This window comes from Salvelinus namaycush, chromosome 5, assembly GCF_016432855.1.
Source record: "Salvelinus namaycush isolate Seneca chromosome 5, SaNama_1.0, whole genome shotgun sequence".
Lineage (NCBI taxonomy): Eukaryota > Metazoa > Chordata > Actinopteri > Salmoniformes > Salmonidae > Salvelinus > Salvelinus namaycush.
Window position 1 is genome coordinate 59,973,562 of NC_052311.1, and position 24,410 is coordinate 59,997,971.

A 24,410-nucleotide genomic window follows, 5' to 3' on the forward strand; every position below is an offset into this window, starting at 1 on the left:
TTCATTCTTAAAATAAAGTGGTGATCCTAACTGAACTAAAACAGGGAATTTTTCGAGGATTTAATGTCAAGAATTGTGAAAAACTGAGTTAAATGTATTTGGCTAAGGTGTATGTAAACTTCTGACTTCAACTGCATGTAGTGTTCAAACTACAACAGAATAAATCTGTCAGAACTTGCTGTTACGGAGACTGTCAGGTGCAGCCCTGTATCATGCAACGCTGCCTGACTGACTGACTAGTACGAATTGTGTTCTTATATTATGAGGGGGTCTCTGATGTATTTGCTATCAAAAAAGGGGTCCCCGATGAAAAAATGTTTGGGTACCCCTGCCTTAGAATATATGCTATTTTCTCTAAAGGAATGCATTTATTCATTTGCACGCTTTTTTGCTACATCAAGGGCAATCTTGGTTAAAGATGGCGCCGGAGGGGATGGCTGCTGTCTTATCGGCTCTTAACCAACCATGCTATTTTTTTAGTTTTTTCGCGTTTTGTAATTTGTTTTGTACATAATGTTGATGCTACTGTCTCTTATGACCGAAAAGAGCTTCTGGACATCAGAACTGCGATTACTCCCCTCAGATTAGACAGAGTTTTTCTTCAATGAGTAGGACGGGTGGGATATACTACAGACACCCGACCAGGCCCATATCCCAGTCATTCGCTGGAGAAGGAAACTGAGATTTTGCGGAAAAAGATCAGGGTGCCTTGTGAGGATCAGGTGATGAGTGGCTAATCTTCCTTTGCCATCCGTACTGCTAGCTAATGTTCAATCGCTGGAAAATAAATGGGACGAACTGAAAGCACGTATATCCTACCAACGGAACATTAAAAACTGTAATATCTTATGTTTCACCGAGTCGTGGCTGAACGACGACATTATTAACATACAGCTGGCAGGTTATACACTCTATTGGCAGGATAGAACAGCAGCCTCTGGTAAGACACGGGGCCTAAGCATATATGTACACAACAGCTGGTGCACGATATCTAAGGAAGTCTCATGGTTTTGCTCGCCTGGGGTAGAGTATCTCATGATAAGCTGTAGACCACACTATCTACCTAGAGAGTTTTCATCTGTATTTTTCGTAGCTGTCTACATACCACCACAGACCGATGCTGGCACTTAAACCGTACTCAATGAGCTGTATACCGCCATAAGCAAACAGGAAAACATTCATCCAGAGGCGGCTCCTAGTGGCCGGGGACTTTAATGCAGGGAAACTTAAATCAGTTTTACCTCATTTCTATCAGCATGTTAAATGTACAACCAGAGGGAGAAAAGATGCGTACAAAGCTCTCGCTTGCCCTCCATTTTGCAAATCTGACCATAATTCTATCCTCCTGATTCCTGCCTACAACCAAAAATGAAAGCAGGAAGCACCCTTGACTCGTACTATTAAAAAAAGTGGTCAGATGAAGGAGATGCTAAACTACAGGACTGTTTTGCTTGCACAGACTGGAATATGTTCCGGGATTCTTCCGATGGCATTGAGTACACCACATCAGTCACTGGCTTTATCAATAAGTGCATCGAGGACGTTGTCCCCACAGTCACTGTACGTACATACCCCAACCAGAAGCCATGGATTATAGCCAACATTCGCACTGAGCTAAACGGTAGAGCTGCCACTTTCAAGGAGCGGCACTCTAACCCGGAAGCTTATATATATATCGTGTTAAGCATCTCCAATCCAAAATTAAATCTAGAATCGGCTTCGCAACAAAGCATCCTTCACTCACGCTTCCAAACATACCCACGTAAAACTAACTATCCTACCGATCCTCGACTTTGGCGATGTCATTTACAAGATAGCCTCCAACATTCTACTCAGCAAACTGGATGTAGTCTATTACAGTGCCATCTGTTTTGTCACCAAAGCCCCATATACCACCCACCACTGCGACCTGTATGCTCTCGTCGGCTGGCCCTCGCTACATATTCGTCGCCAAACCCACTGCCTCCAGGTCATCTATAAGTCTTTGCTCGGTGAAGCTCCGCCTTATCTCAGCTCACTGGTCACCATAGCAACACCCACCCGTAGCACGCGCTCCAGCAGGTATATCTCACTGGTCATCCCCAAAGCCAACACCTGCTTTGGCCACCTTTCCTTCCGGTTCTCTGCTGCCAATGACAGGAAGGAATTGCAAAAATCGCTGAAATTGGAGACACATCTCCCTCACTAACTTTAAGCATCAGCTATCTGAGCAGCTTACCGATCGCTGCAGCTGTACACTGCCCATCTGTAAATTGCCCATCCAACTACCTACCTCATCTCCATATTGTTTTTATTTACTTTTTTGCTCTTTTGCACACCAGTATTTCCACTTGCACATCATCATCTGCACATCGATCACTCCAGTGTTAATTTGCTAAATTGTAACTACTCCGCCTCTATGGCCTACTTATTGCCGAACCTCCTTACTCCATTTGCACACACTGTATATAGATTTTTCTATTGTGTTGTTGACTGTACTTTTGTTTATCCCATGTGTAACTGTTGTTTTTTTGTCGCACAACTTTGCTTTATCTTGGCCAGGTCGGAGTTGTAAATGAGAACTAGTTCTCAAAGAAAGGTGGAAAAAAAGAAGTGTCTTCACTGACATTTTCAACCTCTCCCTGTCTGAGTCTATAATACCAACATGTTTCAAGCAGACGACCATTGTCCCTGTGTCAAAGAACACAAAGTTAATCTGCCTAAATGACTACCGACCAGTTGCACTCACGTCTGTAGCCATGAAATGCTCTGGAAGGCTGGTCATGAATCACATCAACACCATTATCCCAGAAACCCTAGACCCACTCCAATTTGCATGCCGCACCAACAGATCCACAGATGATGCAATCTCTATTGCACTCCACACTGCCCTTTCACACCTGGACAAACGGAACACCGATGTGAGAATGCTATTCATTGACTACAGCTCAGCGTTGAACACCATAGTGCCCTCAAAGCTCATCACTAAGCTAAGGACCCTGGGACTAAACACCTCCCTCTGCAACTGGATTCCTGACGGGCCTCCCCAGGTGGTAAGGTTAGGTAACAACACATCCGCCACGCTGATCCTCAACACGGGGGACCCTCAGGGGTGCGTGCTCAGTCCCTCCTCCACTCCCTGTTCATTCATGACTGCACGGCCAGGCACTACTCCAACACCAACATTAAGTTTGCTGATGACACAACAGTGGTAGGCCTGATCACCGACAACGATGACAGCCTATAGGGAGGAGGTCAGAGACCTGACCGTGTGGTGCAAGGACAACAACCTCTTTCTCAACGTGATCAAAACAAAGGAGATGATTGTGGACTACAGGATAAGGAGGACCGAGCACGCCCCCATTCTCATCGACGGGGCTGTAGTGTAGCAGGTTGAGAGCTTCAAGTTCCTTGGTGTCCACATCACCAACAAACAAACAGGCTCCAAGAACACAAAGACAGTCGTGAAGAGGGCACGACAACACCTCTTCCCCCTCAGAAGGCTGAAAAGATTTGGCATGGGTCCTCAGCTCCTCAAAATGTTCTACAGCTGCACCATCAAGAGCATCCTGACGGGTTGCATCACTGCCTGGTATGGCAACTGCTCGGCCTCCAACCGCAAAGCCAGGACCTCTATACCAGTTGGTATCAGAGGAAGACCCTAAAAATTGAAAATTGACCCTAAAGACTCCAGCCATCCTAGTCATAGACTGTTCTCTCTGCTACCGCATGGCAAGCGCTACTGGATCGCCAAGTCTAGGTCCACGAGGCTTTTAAACAGCTTCTACCCCCAAGCCATAAGACTCCTGAACAGCTAATCAATTGGCTACCCAGACTATTTGCATTTCCCCCTTCTACGCTGCTGCTACTTTCTGTTACTATCTATGCACAGTCACTTTAATAACTCTACCTACATGTACATATTACCTCGACACCGAAGCACCCGCACATTGACTCTGTAACGGTACCCCCTGTAGATAGCCCCGCTATTCTTATTTACTGCTGCTCTTTAATTATTTGTTTTTCTTATCTCATCCTTTTTTGCGGGGTATTTTCTTAAAACTGCGTTGTTGGTTAGGGGCTTGTAAGTAAGCATTTCACTGTACAGTCTACAACTGTTGTAATTGGCGTATGTAACAAATAAGATTTTATTTGATCTCAGCAAATGTTATATGACAGATTTGGACCAGTGGTTTAACCACTTGATAATGCTGTTGTCGTGTTCATTTAACCACTTGATAATGCTGTTGTCGTGTTCATTTAACCAGTTGATAATGCTGTTGTCGTGTTCATTTAACCAGTTGATAAAACTGTTGTCGTGTTCATTTAACCAGTTGATAATGTTGTTGTCGTTCATTTAATCAGTTGATAATGCTGTTGTAGTGTTCATTTAACCAGTTGATAAAGCTGTTGTCGTGTTCATTTAACCAGTTGATAATGCTGTTGTCGTGTTCATTTAACCAGTTGATAATGCTGTTGTCGTGTTCATTTAACCAGTTGATAATGCTGTTGTCGTGTTCATTTAACCAGTTGATAATGCTGTTATGTTCATTTAACCAGTTGATAATGCTGTTGTCGTGTTCATTTAACCAGTTGATAATGCTGTTGTTGTGTTTATTTAACCAGTTGATAATGCTGTTGTAGTGTTCATTTAACCAGTTGATAATGCTGTTGTCGTGTTCATTTAACCAGTTGATAATGCTGTTGTCGTGTTCATTTAACCAGTTGATAATGTTGTTGTCGTTCATTTAATCAGTTGATAATGCTGTTGTAGTGTTCATTTAACCAGTTGATAAAGCTGTTGTCGTGTTCATTTAACCAGTTGATAATGCTGTTGTCGTGTTCATTTAACCAGTTGATAATGCTGTTGTCGTGTTCATTTAACCAGTTGATAATGCTGTTGTCGTGTTCATTTAACCAGTTGATAATGCTGTTATGTTCATTTAACCAGTTGATAATGCTGTTGTCGTGTTCATTTAACCAGTTGATAATGCTGTTGTTGTGTTTATTTAACCAGTTGATAATGCTGTTGTAGTGTTCATTTAACCAGTTGATAATGCTGTTGTCGTGTTCATTTAACCAGTTGATAATGCTGTTGTCGTGTTCATTTAACCAGTTGATAATGTTGTTGTCGTTCATTTAATCAGTTGATAATGCTGTTGTAGTGTTCATTTAACCAGTTGATAAAGCTGTTGTCGTGTTCATTTAACCAGTTGATAATGCTGTTGTCGTGTTCATTTAACCAGTTGATAATGCTGTTGTCGTGTTCATTTAACCAGTTGATAAAGCTGTTGTCGTGTTCATTTAACCAGTTGATAAAGCTGTTGTAGTGTTCATTTAACCAGTTGATAATGCTGTTGTAGTGTTCATTTAACCAGTTGATAATGCTGTTGTAGTGGTCATTTAACCAGTTGATAATGCTGTTGTCGTGTTCATTTAACCAGTTGATAATGCTGTTGTAGTGTTCATTTAACCAGTTGATAATGCTGTTGTAGTGTTCATTTAACCAGTTGATAATGCTGTTGTTGTGTTTATTTAACCAGTTGATAATGCTGTTGTAGTGTTCATTTAACCAGTTGATAATGCTGTTGTCGTGTTCATTTAACCAGTTGATAATGCTGTTGTAGTGTTCATTTAACCAGTTGATAATGCTGTTGTAGTGTTCATTTAACCAGTTGATAATGCTGTTGTAGTGTTCATTTAACCAGTTGATAATGCTGTTGTTGTGTTCATTTAACCAGTTGATAATGCTGTTGTAGTGTTCATTTAACCAGTTGATAAAGCTGTTGTCGTGTTCATTTAACCAGTTGATAAAGCTGTTGTAGTGTTAATTTCAGTCTGTTGCACATCTATAAATGGAAGACCTCTAATCAGTCAAGAACATTCATCATTGTCAGAGCAATATATCTGTTATTGCTTTATTAACATTTTGAGAACGTCACAAAGTATTCGCTTATAGAATTGCTTATGATCTTTAAAGTTAGCTCTGACAAGTTTGTTCAGTTTATCATGATAGGGAAAGGGGATACCTAGTCAGCTGCACAACTGAATGTATTCAACCGAAATTTGTCTTCCACATTTAACCCAAACCCTCTAAATCAGAGAGGTGCGCGGGACTTCCTTAATTGACGTCCACGTCATCAGTTGCTGTTGGGGGTTAACTGCCTTGCTCAAGGGCAGAACACCAGATGTTTCAACCTTGCCGGCTCGGGGACTCAAACCAGCGACCTTTCGGTTACTGGCCCAACACTACCTACTAAGGCTACCTACTGCCCCCAGAATGGTGATTCACACAGCTAATATTTTCTCTGCAAGACAGACTCTTTAACGCTCCGTTAGTGTTACATAAGTGTTAAAAACAAATGGGTGTCACTTCATTCATATATACAATAATTAACTGTATATTGCAGTTTTCAGACTCTTTTAGAACTTCCATCCACCCAGACCTGTCATAAAAAGTTTGTATGGTACAAAAACAGCAAAAAAGTCTCTCCTCCCTCCACCAGTCAAATGAAACCAATGCAAAGCAACTGGCCCTCTAACTGCCCTGAGAGGTCAGAAATGTTGACTCTACATCAGTAATTATACCTCTTGATGAGCAACGATGACCCTCCTGATGATAGATGTCTCTAACAGAACCTCTAATTTTTCAGATTATCATGTGTTGTTCAATGGAAATGTCACGTTTTTCCTACAGTCAACAGAACCATTTGTGGATAGTACATCATGCAGACCTTCCATTGCAAGCTAGGGGCCAGTATTAGGGGCTACAGCAAAGGATGGTAGATTATGGGTTATAAAAATCATTGGAATTACTATTTTTCTTCCCTTCTGACCACAATGGTTACCTTACCCATCAACTGTCAGGGAAATCAGGGGTATAGTTAGCATTGACAGTGGAGTCAGATGAAGCAACCATTAAGACACCGATTTCAACATCCTAGATTGATAGGATCATTGAGAGATGGGTGTGGTAGCCAAAACAATCCCTCCTCAATAAATCAACAGTAGGCTACTGTACTTCATTCTTTTCATTTTCTCATTTTTATCAAATTCCCAAAACATACATACATTCATTCACATTTGCAAAGTAATATGACAGAGGAAATCATCACATACAATGAAAAATGTGCATAAACAATCTATACCGATGTGCTCAGTCAGTTCAGTTCAAACCGAGCCAGGTGCATCTCTCATGTTTATACTCAACATGACAGCAGAACCATTGTCCGTCTATCTCACAGGGCTTCACAACGCATCCCTGGGAGTGGACATCACATGTATGATTGTCTAATTGTCTTCCTACGGAGTCTGTCACTATTATTTACACTGAAATAAATATTTTCACTTAGAACCACAAGACATTTTGCTAGTTTTCTTCCAAGGTAATGTTTAAAAGAAAACTCGGATTAAAATCCAGTCCAATTTCCAGTGCATTATTGAGAGAAGTATATTTAAAAACAAAGAAAAGCTACTATGTCTGATATGGTATTTTGTTGTGTAAGGCATATATCAAGTCACATACAGCGTGATCTAATAACAGTTCAATCATGTTGTGCTCAAGAGAGATTACAAATCCTTATATTAAATAAATGTAACACTTCGTTCGTTAGACAGTCAGTAGAAATAAGCAACAGCAAATCAAGGGCCATCTAGAATAGATTATTAGTCTTATCATCAACTGCTGAGAGGACTCCTGAGAGGTATACTATATTGCTTCCATATGCAGTTTCAGTTATAAAGTATGTGTAAAGACAACTGAATGTCAAATATTCACTCACTTAACAACTAACAACTCCTTTCTCCATCTTCAGTAGCACGGCAAACTGTAGAATATCAACAATATATTCTCATCTTTGACACTATTCTAGATGAAGCTTCCCAGAGTCTAGGTAATTGTTCTCATATACAGTACATTATATACATTTATATATTCTATGGTTCAGTTGATTTAGCAGCTGTATAAAGGTTATCTGTTCACAAACAGCTACTGTAGCACAATATTAAATAAATAAATGAAAAATCTTTGATGTACAAAACACTAAATAAATACTAAATATCCAGTCTTTTTTCTCTTGTATAGAAACTGTCCCTATATGCTAACGTCATAACTTTGGGAGCGTTTCCTACACAGCCTGCGGAACCACACCCAGTAGAGGAAGATCATGAGGAACCAGTAGCAGACGTACGCCACACAGCCATAGATCAGAAACCTGGTCTCTAGTACCTTAGCCGGCATGAACCAGCCCTTTTGGCTCTCCTTGTAGATGGTGTAGCAGGACCCGCCCAGCAAGATGGCCGCCCACACCGACAGAGGCAGCAGGGGGATGTAGTTCCCAACCATCTTGCGGCGGCCCGACGTGCCCCAGCTGCTCTTGTTCATGGTGATGATGGCAAAGTACTTGGCAGGCAGCAGGCTGGTCATGTAGAGGGCAGAGTAGAGGGACATGAACACCATGACCAGGTCGCGGCGCAGGATGCAGGCATAGGCCGCCTTGATCAGGCCGATGAGCTGGATGCAGCAGAGGACCCAGAGGATGTCCCACAGGGTGCCTGTCCAGAACAGCTGGATGATGGTGGCCGTGACGAAGAAGGGGAAGACACCAGAGACGATGGACTCGTAGGTCATCCACAGGTGGTGCTTGTGCCACCACATGGCGTTGTAGAGCCACTCGCGAAAGTAAGACTTGGTCCAGCGTGTCTGCTGGTTGAGCCACCGGAGGAACTGGCCTGGCGTCTCCGTGTAGCACTTGGAGCGGGCCGTGTATCTGAGAGCAGGGGATGGATGATGATGAATGAGTCTATTATCATCTTATCTCCAGTAAAGTGTTGTGTTTCAGTTTATTTGCGTATGAGGAGTATTTGTGAAGAAATGTATACTCACTTGGTGGCATAGCCCATGCTGAGCATGCGGTTGGTGAGATGTCTGTCATCCCCAAATGTGCAGTGAGTCCCCAGGAACTTCTGGTTGTACCAGGACTCTAAGAACTGCTGGAGGAGGTCATTCCTGTACAGACCTGAGGATGAAACCAAATCTATGTTATAGTACTGCAGTTTAAATGCATGTACATTCAAATTGTATCACTAGTTATGTTAATGAATACAAATAACATAGTAATATTACATGACTACCAGTAACATAAAGAAGAAAAGCAAGGTTATGACTATGTTTATCGCGGTCACAGGAAAGTGTAATTTCCTTACCCAATGGGCCGCTGATGCAGGAGACACAGTTGAAGAAGGACTGGCAGGACCTCTCAATGTTGAACGCCATCCAGTAGCGCAGGCTGCTCATGAAGCTGATGTAGGACTCCTTGAGGTTGAGGATCATCACGTCTCCTCCCACCGCCCCGTACTTCTGGTTGCTCTCCAGAACCTTACACAGCTCCACCGTAGCCAGGGGGTCTAGCTTGGTGTCAGAGTCACACACCTGGAGGAGAGAGAGAGAGCGAGATTAAATACAGTATTTCCCTAATCTCAAGAGCCAAACAAAGAGATGTAAGTAAACTCCTCACCTGTATGTAGTCCACCGACAGTCCCAGTGCCTTGAACGCTGTGTACATCACCTCCCTCTTTCCACCCCACTTCTGCATGATGCACACACACCTCCTGCTGTTGATCAGATCCTCCACCTCCCTCCTCTGGGGGTCCTCTCCCAGCCCATAACTAGCATCCCCGGCGGGGCCTATCACCTCGAGGATGCCCCCCTCCTGGGTCTGGGTGGGGTCCCACGTGTGGTAGTTATTCCTCCACACGTAACAGCCAGGGTCCTGGTCTGCAAACACCTCCCTGAACATCTCCAGCATGTAGAGGTCGTCCTCTGAGTTCCCATCCACCACCATGATGACCCGCAGCAGCTCTGGAGGGTACTTGAGGGCCCGAATGGAGTTGAGGCACTCGCGCAGGTATTCTGGGTCCTCCTGGTAGGCTGAGATAGTGAAACCGATGGTCTTGGTGAATGTGCAGGCCTTGCTTCGGGCCCTCATGCGGCGGTGCTCCACGAAGGCGAAAAAGCTCTGGACCAGGACGTGGAGCCCCAGCAGGAGGCCATAGAAGCCAAAGGAGATGATGCCGTACGGGGAGGTGGCCAGCTGGAAGCCCTGGACGTAGGCCCACACCATCACCCCCAGCACCACCAGGGCAAAGAGGAATGTCAGGATGGCACGGACTATCGAGCCCACCCGCCTTAGTAACAGTTTCAGTTCCATTTTTTCCCCCTTTAGATACCTGTTGTCAATCAATGAAGATGAACATTGAAGATAAATACATTGAAACATGAACAAATAGGCTAAATGAAAGATTAGATTTCATTTATTGAATTAAGTGAATTGATTGAAAAAGGCTAATCATTATTTCAAGTATTATTATGTCAACAATACGGGTCTACAAAATGTATTTGATTTTGATTTTAACCTTTAGGATTGCTTATTATAAGATACAAAACAATTGTTGGGCATCATTATGTCAAGTAAGTTCCAGATAACTATAAATACCAAAGACATCCTACCACAAAAGCGTTATCATGAAAAAATATATATATATTTGTTTTTATTTGACCCATCAATCTTCCAAAGATGTCATCAAGAAGTTACCTTGTTTCTTTGTGACGTAGACAATGTACCGCAAAACGAAAATGTATTTCTAATGGTAAAAAAAAACAAAAAAACATTTCGATTAAAAATGTATAGCCTTACCTGCCTTTGGTGCCAAATTACTCCACTCTGGAAATGCCCCTTCCTCTCTGTCTCCTACTCTCTCTCTACTCTGGCAATTTGCGTGAAGTTGGATTACTTTATAAACTTGAGAAACACGCTTACTCCAGATGCTGCCAGATGTGGCCCAAAGCAAACCATCATAGGTATAACGCCCTTAATACTGGGCTTGTGAGTCAGCACGTGCTGCGTCAAAGTAGAAAATAGGTCCATAGTGAATTCGCCAAATATAAATCAACAGGGATTAGATTTACTCCAGTAAAATTAGTTATGTGCGTCCATTTTATAGGAAAATCCGTATGTTGGATTTCATTCAGGAATGCACCATTTTGTACATTTCTAATCATTACAATTTTGACTCAAATATGTCGCGCTGTCAAATATATACCTTTTGTAAAATGGATCTAATACAGAGTAAACCTCCATAATGACCACAGTAATCCTGAAAATTAAACTCTTATTTTGTTTTACGCTATCTGTTTGTGTTGTCGACAAAAAAAAGATTGATCTTGATCAATTGTAGGCTACTTATTTACAGTTAATTTGTTTGAATACAGGCATTTAGATATTATTCACTTGACTATTGAATAGAATAGAGTACAATAAAATAGAATATCCTACTTAATTTTTCCCATAGGGAACTTGTGGCATTTGGATTCGACAATAAATACATAACAGCACAATTCACATATGGCACAAACCCCTTATACAAGATCAACTAAAAGGGTGGGAAATATCACTACTCTCATCTCCACCATACATTTCCATTGAGGAATATTGCATCACAACTACCTTGTCCCTGACCAGTCACTGCCCTGATCTGTCAAGAAGTTGAAGGATGCCCTCTGGTGGCACTATAATAACCCCGCATCCTTTCTCTGGTACTGAACATTGTCAGGCAATGCCAGTCACAAGGCTAACAAATGTATATCCACCACCACACATGAATGTTGCTTAGAAACGGGCACATCAAGCAGTGTTTATGACCATATGACCATATCTTATCTCATGGATCAACCTGAGGGTCTTTGTTTTGGTTCAGTGACAGTGAAACATGACATACTATAATACTGCCTCAGTCATGCATATTCCTTGGTAAAAAGGCTGAACATACTACAGTAAAACCATGGGAGTATTTGACATTGCCTTGTTTCCAAAATGGTGGTTTGGAACTCAGGACCCAATGGTTAATCACTGCTAACTCTGCTTGGGTTGCAGACCCCAAATATATTGGTTTTGTTTGTGGTTTTGCATGGGTCACCAGGAAACGCCAACAGCCTCAGAGAGCAAATAACTTGAGAACCACTACCATATGTATTTTGGCAGGTTTAATATCGATGACCTCGAAAGACCTAGCTGCAGTGGTGTATAAAGTACCTAATTGTCATACTTGAGTAAAAGTAAAGATATAGTACCTTAATAGAAAATAATGACTCAAATAAAAGTGAAAGTCACCCGGTAAAATACTACTTGAGTTAAAGTCTAAAAGTATTTGGTTTTAAATATACTTAAGTATCAAAAGTAAAATAATAAATAATTTCAAATTCCTCATATTAAGCAAACAAGCCGGCATGATTTTATTTTATTTACGGATAGCCAGGGGCACACTACAACACTCAGACATAATTTACAAACGAAGCATTTGTGTTTAGTCAGTCCGCCAGATCAGAGACAGAAGGGATGGCCAGGGATGTTCTCTTGATAAGTGCTTGAAATGGACTATGTTCCTGTCCTGCTAAGCATTCAAAATGTAACAAGTACTTTTGGGTGTCAGGGAAAATGTATGGAGGATAAAGTAACTTATTTTCTTTAGGAATGTAGTGAAACAAAAGTAAAAGTTGAATAGTTTAAACATATAAATAGTAATGTAAAGTACAGATATCCAAAAAATTACTTAAGTACTTTACACCACTGCCTAGCTGTCCATTCTACTTTATTTACCCTGACTACATCTTTAGGGACATAGAAATCTGATGACGAGATCGTTGAAGGCCCACACCCACACCCATAGCTGTTGTGAACGAGTTTGCGGACGACACTACAGTGGTAGGCTTGATTACCAACAACGACGAGACGGCCTACAGGGAGGAAGTGAGGGCCCTCGGAGTGTGGTGTCAGGAAAATAACCTCACACTCAACGTCAACAAAACAAAGGAGATGATTGTGGACTTCAGGAAACAGCAGAGGGAGCACCCCCCTATCCACATCGACGGGACAGTAGTGGAGAAGGTGGAAAGTTTTAAGTTCCTCGGTGTACACATCACGGACAAACTGAATTGGTCCACCCACACAGACAGCGTTGTGAAGAAGGCGCAGCAGCGCCTCTTCAACCTCAGGAGGCTGAAGAAATTCGGCTTGTCACCAAAAGCACTCACAAACTTCTACAGATGCACAATCGAGAGCATCCTGTCGGGCTGTATCACCGCCTGGTACGGCAACTGCTCCGCCCACAACCGTAAGGCTCTCCAGAGGGTAGTGAGGTCTGCACAACGCATCACCGGGGGAAAACTACCCGCCCTCCAGGACACCTACACCACCCGATGTCACAGGAAGGCCATAAAGCGAAATGCTTGTGCTTCTAGTTCCTACAGTGCAGTAATATCTAACAAGTAATTTAACACTTTCCCAACAACTACCTAATACACACAAATCTAAAAGGGTGAATCAGAATATGTACATATAAATATATGGATTAGAGATGGCCGAGCGGCATAAGCAAGGTGCAATATATGGTATAAAATACAGTATATACATTCGATATGAGTAATGTAAGATATGTAAACATTATTAAAGTGGCTTTGTTTAAAGTGACTAGTGATCCATTTATTAAAGTGTCCAGTGATTGGGTCTCAATGTAGGCAGCAGCCTCTCTGAGTTAGTGATAGCTGTTTTTCAGTCTCTCGGTCCCAGCATTCCAGGGCCTCAAGCTTGATGATGAGCTTGAAGGGTACTATGGTGTTGAATGCTGAGCTGTAGTCAATGAACAGCATTCTTACATAGGTATTCCTCTTGTCCAGATGGGATAGGGCAGTGTGCAACGTGATGGCGACTGCATAGTCTGTGGACCTGTTGGGGTGGTATGCAAACTGAAGTGGGCCTAGGGTGGCCGGTAAGGTGGAGATGATATGATCCTTGACTAGTCTCTCAAAGCACTTCATGATGGCAGAAGTGAGTGCTACGGGGCGGTAGTCATTTAGTTCAGTTACCTTTGCCTTCTTGGGTACAGGAAAAATGGTGGCCATCTTGAAGCATGTGGGGACAGCAGACTGGGATAGGGAGAGATTGAATATTTACGTAAACACACCAGCCAGCTGGTCTGCTCATGCTCTGAGGACGCGGCTAGGGATGCCGTCTGGGCCAGCAGCCTTGCGAGGATTAACACGTTTAAATGTTTTATTCACATCGGCCACGGAGAAGGGGGAGCGCAGTCCTTGTTAGCGGGCCATGAAGGTGACACTGTATTTTTCTCAAAGCGGGCAAAGAAGGTGTTTAGTTTGTCTGGAAGTGTGATGTCGGTTTCTGTGACGTGGCTGGTTTTCTTTTTGTAGTCCGTGATTTCCTGTAGACCTTGCCACATACGTCTCATGTCTGAGCCGTTGAATTGCGACTCCACTTTGTCCCTGTACCGGCATTTTGCTTGTTTGATTGCCTTGCGGAGGGAATAACTACACTGTTTATATTCAGCCATATTCCCAGACCTTTTTCCATGGTTAAATGCGGTGGTTCGCGCTTTCAGTTTTGCGCAAATGCTGCCATCCAACCACGGTTTTGGTTAGGGTAGGTTTTAATAGTCACAGTGGGTACAACATCTCCAATGAATTTCTTTATAAACTCACTCACCGAGTCAGCGTACAAATCAATGTTGTTATCTGAGGCTGACCGGAACATATCCCAGTCCACGTGATCAAAACAATCTTGAAGCATAAATTTGGAAATTCGTCACTGGTACATCCTGTTTGAGTTTCTACCTATAAGACGGAAGGAGCTAGATGGCGTCATGGTCAGATTTGCCGAAGGGAGGGCTGGGGAGGGCTTTGTATGCATCGCGGAAGATAGAGTAGCAGTGATCGAGTGTATTACCCCCGCACGTAGTGCAATCAATATGCTGATGGAATTTAGGTAGCCTTGTTCTCAAATTTACTGTCTTAAAATCCCCAGCTACAATAAATGTAGCCTCAGGATATATGGTTTCCAGTTTACATAGAGTCCAGTGAAGTTCCTTGAGGGCCATCTTGGTGTCTGCTTGAGGGGGAATGTACACAGCTGTGACAATAACTGACAAGAATTCTCTTGGGAGGTAATATGGCCGGCATTTGATTGTAAGGAATTCTAGGTCGGGTGAGCAGAAGGACTTGAGTTCCTGTATGTTCTTATGATTACACCATGAGTTGTTAATCATGAAGCATACACCCCCGCCCTTCCACTTCCCAGAGAGGTGTTTATCTCTGTCGGCGCGATGCATGGAGAATATCCCGAGAGAGCCATGTTTCTGTGAAACAGATAATGTTACAATCTCTGATGTCTCTCTGGAAGGCAACCCTTGCTCGAATTTCATCTACCTTGTTGTCAAGAGACTGGACATTGGTGAGTAGTATACTCGGGAGTGGTGGAAGATGTGCACGTCTACGGAGCCTGACCAGGAGGCCGCTCCTTCTGCCGCTTCTGCGGCTCCGTTGGATTTGTTGGATTTGCTGTATGTGTCACGACTTCCACCGAAGTCGGCTCCTCTCCTTGTTCGGGCGGCGTTCGGCGATCGACGTCACCGGCTTTCTAGCCATCACTGCTCCATTTTTCATATATCCATTTGTCTTGTCTTGTTTCCATACACACCTGGTTTTCATTTCCCCAATCAATCTACTTGTATTTAACCCTCTGTTTCCCATCATGTTTTGTGTGTAATTGTTTCATGTTATGTGGTGTTAGTTTATGTGCTTTACTTTTATGTTCCGTTTTTTTGAGCGCATTTGATTTATGTAGTGCTCTCGTTTTTTGGAACTTTAATAAAAGTGCGCCTGTTCATTATACTCTGCTCTCCTGCACCTGACTTCGCCTCCAATACACCATTGACAGTATGTTAAAGTTTACCCATTTCATCCAAACAGTTCTACAACAGTTGTGGTCTAAAATCCGAATGGACTCAACCGTTAAACATGATATTACAAAGAGCAAAGCATACCATTCTAGTTTAAATGTGGATTTTAAGGCCTACACCACCAGAATGTTCATAAAATAAAATAAAGTGTAAAAAAAACATTTAATTATTTTTTAAATACTCTAGCACATAGTAACTCTGAAGTCTGCACTTACGATTTGTAGCAGTGGGCAGCAGAGAGCACCCATTCACTAGAGAGGAGGATCCCTCCACAGAAGTTGTACCCTGTGTACAGAAACACCTGGTAGGGAACAGAGTTCTTCCTGCACTCATACCCTCCTACAATCGTGTCGTCCTCCTCAAGAGCAGCTAAAATTCAAAGGGAAATTAAAAATAAAACAAAAGTCTGATTGAGATTAAATGACGTCTTAAGTTTTTCATCAGAATCCGGTGTTAACATCAACCAGCAATTTCTTATGTTACGTATTCTGTTATGTATTCTTTCTTAAGTTATGTATTATAGTACCAGAAGAATGAGAAGTTTCATGTTCTTGTTTCAGTCTATTTTGCTGACAGGATCAGTGTGTCTCCCCTCTCTCTTTTTTCACTCCTCTTATCTCACCTGTTACAAGGACTTTCTTTATCTCAATGTAATTGTCCTCTTGCTCAGTTGTGCACCGGGGCCTCCCACTCCTCTTTCTATTCTGGTAAGAGACCGTTTGCGCTGTTCTGTGAAGGGAGTAGTACACAGCGTTGTATGAGATCTTCAGTTTCTTGGCAATTTCTCACATGGAATAGCCTTAATTTCTCAGAACAAGAATAGACTGACGAGTTTCAGAAGAAAGTTCTTTGTTTCTAGCCATTTTGAGCCTGTAATCGAACCCACAAATGCTGATGCTCCAGATACTCAACGAGTCTAAAGAAGGCCAGTTGTATTGCTTTTTTAATCAGCACAATAGTTCTCAGCTGTGCTAACATAATTGCAAAAGGGTTTTCTTATGATCAATTAGCCTTTTAAAATGATAAACTTGGATTAGCTAACACAACGTGCCATTGGAACACAGGAGTGATGGTTGCTGGTAATGGGCCTCTGTATGCCTATGTAGATATTCCATTAAAAATAAGCTGTTTCCAGCTACAACAGTCATTTACACCATTACCAATGTCTCCATTGTATTTCTGATAGATTTGATGTTATTTTAATGGACAAAAAATTTGCTTTTCTTTCAAAAACAAGGACATTTCCAAGTGACCCCAAACTTTTGAACGGTAGTGTACATCATTCAGTGTCACCAAATAGTTGGAAATGAGTAACAAACTGCAATGTGAATATGACAAGCGATATATTGATTTTGTACAGCAGTCAAATGATGTTATCTTGTGAGTGGAGCAGGAGATGACTAATAAACAACAATATTACAATACTATTTCCATGACCACAACAATCATGTTCAACTGCAGCGCGTTGCCAATCAGAATGAAATCAAACACTCATCATGAAACAGCATTTGGGTTAACTCTGTGGTATGTGGAATGATAATGTTATTGATGATGGTGATTGTATTGTACCTTTCCATCCCTTGAGTGTAGGACATTGTTGCTCAATCCTCAGGGGAGAGATTAGTGAATTGGCAATCTTTCATTGTGACTTCCTGCAGTCGTCATTCATTTTAGATAAGTGACATGTTGACGTACAGAAACAAACACAAGTTCTTCTTTTGGAGGGACAGTTTGTCCGTTTCATGACACAATGGGATTTCACAATGTGGTTTCCTGAACGTTTCATCGATCAAACACAAATTAACATTCAATTACATGTTGTTGACATGTAATCACATTATTTGTTGATGGTTTATGATCACAGATTATAGAAGAAAATTCAACAAACAAACTAACCTTAGATGTACATTTTTAAAGCTTGCTGGAGATGATACAGACAATAGCCTGCATGAATACAGTCCAGCTCACTTTACATGCCTCTGAAATAGTATTATTAACATATCTAAAATATATTTCCTGAGTCAATTACTTCAGGAAAGTAAGAGGTAGACAAAACTTATACTGCAGTGTGTGCCAAGGTGTTTATCAGCACTTAACTGGGTGCATTTAGCCAAACCCTGTGATTATATGCACTTATGGTTTAAATATAACACACTCCCATCCAGCACAGGCAAGTTGTTCTCTTCATTTGCTCTTTGTCGCATATCTTATGTCTCAGAGAATAATGCCTCATTCATACTTTGTGTATATTGAAATGTATTTTGTGACCTCTCCTCCTTGACTATGTTGACATTGATGGATGGTTTCTCAACTGGATTATTTTCGATACAGAATAGAAAATAAAAAAATAGAACTACAGCTGAAAAACTACAGCTGCATATTGTTCGGGCCAGTCAAATAGCTCAGCCTTTAGATTACAACATGTTTCTGTCAACAGTTGGGTTGGTTGGATCACCTTTCACCAGAATCAACCAGCAACAACTGCAGCACCTGCAAAATTACACAATTTTGCAATAAGCGGGAAGTAATGCTTTCCTCTTCTGATAGCAAAGGTGAAAATCTGTGTAAAAAGTTTTATTTAGTCACCCGACATGGGAGTGCACACAGTGGTGTACACACTGTACCATGTGTCACCCAGATGCCCGCTTTCTTGAGGCTCTGCAAAACAGAGCTCACTGGATGTGGTCAACAGGCAGGGAAAAGCAGCAAGAAATATGTCACAGTCCTCTCTTATGCTGCCCGAGGAGGCTATTGACCTTGACAGTGGGCCAGCGCCGCTGCTCACATTTTTTCCACAGCACTTTTAGTCCAACGAGGGACAACAACCCTTATTCTCCTCTTCATCTTCACCATTTGGGGCTCGCTCCTCCTCCTGTTTCACCCTCCCAACCCTCCCTACCCATCCATCCCTCCCTCCCCCCTTTCTCCCAGATTTGCTGGTACACAGACTGTCAGATGGTCCTCTGCCACAGATCTGTATGGCACATATCCCTGTCATCTTGTATGATGTCAATCTCTGCCATGTTTGATCATTCTGTGTCCCTTAGGTCTGCCCAGGGGGCCTGGCATTGTGGTTGGAAGTAGGGACATACTGTATATAAGGAAGTGGTTTGGGGTAGTGACGATCAGCTCTTTCTTTATCTGTGTGATGAAATTTTGGGGGAAAACGTAGCGGGTTTGTGCGGTGAGTTATTTTGACTCTAAAACAAAATTCCTGACTTCTCAACACGACACTACAGCCTGATTTCCAGTCAGCACCGCAACTAGATCAACAAACGTTGGCGGTTATAGGACCAGAAGAATCCCATTGTGTGTTGGCTCTCTGTCTTCAAGACAAGACAACTGGAATGTTATGGGAGCTCCAGCAGCTCTCTGCGACACCGTAAGGCTTTCACTCCCTCAACAAACAGATTTGGGAGATGTAGAAAAGCAATGAGCCCACATTTTCCCCCCTCGACAGCTACGAACACACAGGGTGGATCACAACATGGCTGTGAGCTATGTCATTAGTTTTTCACTACCCTTGGGCTAGGCAATAACACCGTGAATTTAGCTCGGCTGTCTCTTGTTGATGCCACACCCTCTCAATACAGCTGTTGTGAATAATAAAACCCCCAACCCCAGTCCCACCTCCCTCCCCCACATTTCAACACCCTCCCCCAACCTCTACCCAAAACATCTGAGTTCCCCTCAAACTCCCACTGGTTGTTTTACACGCCCAAATTGGTATTTGTGCAGCCCGGCCTAATTACAAGTTTGGTTGGTGAATCAAGAAGTATGGCGAAACATGGTCTGCGAAAGCTTCCCTCAAATTATAGCTTAGGTATAGCTATTAATATCCACTCCAGACACTGTCGTTTTGAACCACTTGCTATAGAGCTGCACAGAATGACTAGAGAACAATCAATTAGAATAATATTTCCAACAATAATAACCAGAGAGATAAGTTGTTATTTTAAAGGCAAAATATATGACTTAAATACAGTATTTCATCTGGTCCGGACATCAGTACAAAGAAATCCTCCACCAGAAGTGTAACATCTGGACCAGCTCAAGATTAGATAGGCACAGATTTAACAGTGCATTCCTTGAGGATAAATCAACAGAGAATCATTTCCCTTATTGCTTTGAACTGTCCCCCGCAGGGCGGAAAGAATTGCTTATGTCCCAGTGTCAGATAGCCCTTCTGTGGCAAAATGTGCAGATGCTGAATACTTATGCATGAGTGAAAAAAGCCAGTGATACAAGAGACATGAGTTCTCCCACACACACAAATGAGGGTGTTGCTCTGACTCAAAGCAAAGGTTGACACACGCGTGTGCACATGCGCACACAGCCACACCAGCACATGCGCACACACACACACACACACACACACACACACACACACACACACACACACACACACACACACACACACACACACACACACACACACACACACACACACACACACACCAGGGGCCTTCATTCTCTTCCCCCTCACATCTGCTCTTTGGTAGTGTGCAGAGTTCCTGCGTGGTATGTTCACTGGCTGGGCATACAGTTTTGGGTTGGGTAACCGCTAGCCGCTCACCCTGTGAAAAAAGTCTGATTTCTCCAAGCTTTTGGGTTTGATTGCGTTCAAGCAATGTGCAGACAAGTGTCTGGAATGCAAATGATTTGGATAGTCAATGACGACAAGCACCTGTTGTGGAAAAATATTGACTCAAATACTTTTCAGATACCAGAGCTTGTGAATTAAATTAGACTTTATCACAGAGAGCAACAAAGCCGAGTTAGTTCATGAAACAACTGAATCTTCATTCTTAGTGCTTGGTTTTTATACAGTCTTACCCTTACATAACGTCATCACCCCATTTTTCGAATCTTGTTGTCCTACTTAGTTTCCATCCTCTTATTGGCTCAGACATTGGGGCATAGATTCTATTGGTGGCATGACATGCATACCCCTTAGCTAATGTTCCTGTCCAAAGGTCTTCACAAGTTCAGACTGACGTTGTCTTATGTATGATTACAGTTTTTCCCAATTGCTAAAACACAATTTTGCAAACTAGGCTGGTTTTATCAAAATACTTAACACAATTCACAAAACCACACACCCAAACTGCAAAATACCTCATATATCCTGCAAAATTAAGCACTGCAACCAAAAGTACATATAGCATTATCAAAATCAAATGTTTGCACGAAATGGCACGCACTTCATTCATATTACCAGATTTTTGTCTAACCAACTACACACCGTTGGGCATAATGAAAAGCACTCTCATCTTTAGTATGCTTTGCCATAATACTAAAATAGTTCAAATTGTAGAAAATTCTTCAGATGCACAGAAATATTTGCAGATACACACACATGCTGTTGAAACATTTAATTTTTTATTTTTCACCAAACAAGTCAGTGCAACATATGGACAGCAGATATATTTACATTGGACTGAACAAAAATATGCTCACAAAAAAACAGTAAACTGAAAAAGAAAATTGCAAAAAAAATATTTAAAAAAGAGGCAAGAAAAATAATTAGGCAGCATCTTGCCGCACAGCTGGGTCTGGCCACAACGCCTCGTCCACATCACAGGCAATATCTTCCCTTGCCAGACATCGAGGGAAGAAGCGCCTTGAGTGCCTTATCCATCCCTGAATCGCACCCACATCAATCTCATCACATGCCTCTTCCATAGCCTGCACAAGAGGCATGCGCACAAAGGGCTGCCGGTCGTATACCTTCCACCGCCATGCCAAAAATAACTCTTCTATGGTGTTCAGAAATGGTGAGTATGGTGGGAGGTATTGCACGAGAAATGGTGGGTGGTCAGCAAACCAGTTTTGGACTGGGGCTGCACGATGAAAGCTCACGTTGTCCCATACTACAACGTACCGGGTTCTTTGATGGTCTGCATCATTCATACGCTCTGGTGGTATGAGAATGTTGTGGAGTCTGTCCAGAAATGTGAGAATATGGGCTGTGTTGTATGGTCCAAGGTTGGCATGACGGTGGAGGATACCATGCGTATTGGAGATGGCAGCGCACATTGTGATGTTCCCACCACGTTGGCCAGGAACATCTATAATGGCTCTGTGGCCAATTACGTTTCTCCCCCTTCTTCTGGTCTTTGCTAGGTTGAACCCAGCCTCATCTATAAAGATGAACTCATGTGGGATTGCATGAGCATCCATTTCCAGTACTCCCTGAAAACAAAGAACAAAAGCAGTCAATATGGTGTTATCCAGTACACTGGGAAACAATGTTGCGTGTAGTGTACTGAAGTCAATATTGTACTTACATCCACATATGCTCGTCTGACCTCTTTGTTTCTTTGAGAGTTTCTCTCAAACGGCACCTTATAAAGTTGTTTCATTCTGATTTGGTTTCGCTTGAGAATGCGAGCCAATGTGGACAGACTGACTCGTTGAATGTTGTTGAATATGGTGTTGTCTTGGATGATGTGGCTTTGAATTTCTCATAATCTGATTTCATTATTTTCCAAAACCAAGTTTACAATGGCAGCTTCCTGTACCCCAGTGAACATTTGGCCCCTTCCTCCACCATGGTTGCGTCTCTCAGTCCTTTAGAAAAACAAAAAAAACACAAATATAGGGCTTGGACAATACAGCCTAAAAATATTTCCCCCACAGTAGAGTAAATTCTACAGGAAATTTGTGCAGTTAGTGTATGACATCAGCCATTCATGAAGTAAACAGGTATCACCCAACTGATAAACTATGACATGGGGTATACTACATAGTGTGAAAGAAATTTTGGTTACATACCTGTACTCCAGTCTAAATGTCCGGATGACACAGGCGACAGTAAAACGGCTCAAGTTGGGCTGCACTCTCTGTCCAGCCTCTCGCATTGTCAGCCCATGGTTGATGACATGATCAACTAAGGTTGCTCTGATTTCATTTGAAAGTTGTCTTCTTTGGCCATGAACTCCTCTACCAGCTCTACCCCTACCTCTCACTCTTCATCCCCCTCTCATTGTCACCCTCCCTCTTCCTCTTCCTCTCTCTGCAACAGCTTCCATTGTTGTTGTAAAACAAAAGGTGCTCACCTGTGGTCTTTTCATAGTGCTTACTTCCTGATTGAAGTGGTAACAATTAACCATTGAGGTGTTTGGCCAGGTGGCACATGTATTGGCCAATTAGCTCATGTAGTGTCATTTTGAATGGCAGTGTTTTGAAATGGCAAACATGTGACTTTATGTCAGATTGTTGTGTCTTATGCAGAGAACCGTGTGCAGTGCATTTAAAAAGTGCCATTTTGAATTGCAAAATGTGTGTAAAGCAGAAAATGTGTTTAGACTTTTGGAGACTTGAGAAGAGGTTTTGCTCTCTGTGTGTCAGTTTAAATAATTGTGCTGTGCATGTCATTTTAGTGTGTTAGCAATTGGAAAAAACTGTAACCCATGTGCTTGTCCAGTAGCCTTCACAAGATCAGATATGGCCCAGACCAGACACATCTTGTGAGTCTACCTTGCCTCATCTACTTACGTTCCCGTTTTTTATGTCCAATGTCCAACATGTCCAATGGTCAATTCGATGTTGGTCCAGCTTTGTACACTCACCTGGGCTTCAGCCTTCATTCTGCTTACACATGTCTAATATTTAAACGTATATCGATTCTTCTTTCTACTTCAAAGTGAACAGTATAGGTACTGAGAATCATCAGATAACTGGAAAATCTCCAACACACCCAGCAGTTTTGTGCCGAGTCAGAGTGTGTATGTGTGCCATGGAAAAATGTCCAAGAACCTGGTTAGACTGTAACTGTGTACTGTTTTGGCAGAGTGAAAGTCAAAACTCTTCCCACGTTCGAACACACACACAAGAGACACCCACATCAAAGCACACCTCCAAGGACCAAGTCTCAATCTCAGTTGCATTTCCTAATTTAAAAAAATATATATTTTACCTTTATTTAACCAGGTAGGCAAGTTGAGAACAAGTTCTCATTTACAACTGCGACCTGGCCAAGATAAAGCAAAGCAGTTCGACACATATAACAACACAGAGTTACACATGGAATAAACAAAACATACAGTCAATAATACAGTAGAAAAATAAGTCTATATACAATGTGAGCAAATGAAGTGAGATAAGGGAGGTAAAGGCAATAAATAGGCCATGGTGGCGAAGTAAATACAATATAACAATTAAAACACTGAAATGGTAGATTTTACAGTAGATGCGTGTGCAAAGTAGAAATACTGGGGTGCAAAGGAGCAAAATAAATAAATACAGTAGGGGAAGAGGTAGTTGTTTGGGCTATTTATATATGGGCTATGTTCAGGTGCAGTGATATGTGAGCTGCTCTGACAGCTGGTGCTTAAAGCTAGTGAGGGAGATAAGTGTTTCCAGTTTCAGAGATTTTTGTAGTTCGTTCCAGTCATTGGCAGCAGAGAACTGGAAGGAGAGGCGGCCAAAGGAGGAATTGGCTTTGGGGGTGACAAGTGAGATATACCTGCTGGAACGCGTGCTACGGATGGGTGCAGCTATGGTGACCAACGAGCAGAGATAAGGCGGGACTTTACCTAGCAGGGTCTTGTGGATGACCTGGAGCCAGTGTGTTTGGTGACGAGTATGAAGCGAGGGCCAGCCAACGAGAGCGTACAGGTCGC

At 42.3% G+C, this 24,410-nt stretch overlaps 1 protein-coding gene and 1 long non-coding RNA gene across 2 annotated transcripts; both read right to left on the reverse strand.

Moving 5' to 3' along the window:
• Nucleotides 1–7,946: 7,946 nt before the first annotated feature.
• On the reverse strand, nt 7,947–10,187 carry LOC120048559 (hyaluronan synthase 1-like). The gene is made up of 4 exons (XM_038994642.1): nt 9,495–10,187; nt 9,184–9,409; nt 8,864–8,996; nt 7,947–8,747 (listed from the first exon to the last, which is right to left on the reverse strand). Exons 1-4 carry the CDS (start codon nt 10,185–10,187, stop codon nt 8,072–8,074), a joined length of 1,728 nt encoding a protein of 575 aa, XP_038850570.1. The 3' UTR covers nt 7,947–8,071.
• A 10,969-nt stretch (nt 10,188–21,156) lies between these two features.
• Nucleotides 21,157–23,731, reverse strand: LOC120048580. Its single transcript, XR_005477015.1, has 3 exons — nt 22,561–23,731; nt 22,074–22,356; nt 21,157–21,978 (listed from the first exon to the last, which is right to left on the reverse strand). It is a non-coding gene; the product is annotated as an uncharacterized LOC120048580 (long non-coding RNA).
• Nucleotides 23,732–24,410: the final 679 nt, after the last annotated feature.

Coding starts and splice junctions, on each gene's coding strand:
- LOC120048559 (XM_038994642.1), bottom strand. CDS start 10,187: ATGGAACTGAAACTGTTACTAAGGCGGGTGGGCTCGATAGTCCGTGCC. Junction 8,997..9,183: donor CTGCATCAGCGGCCCATTGG/GTAAGGAAATTA, acceptor TTTCATCCTCAG/GTCTGTACAGGAATGACCTC. Junction 8,748..8,863: donor AGCATGGGCTATGCCACCAA/GTGAGTATACAT, acceptor CCCTGCTCTCAG/ATACACGGCCCGCTCCAAGT.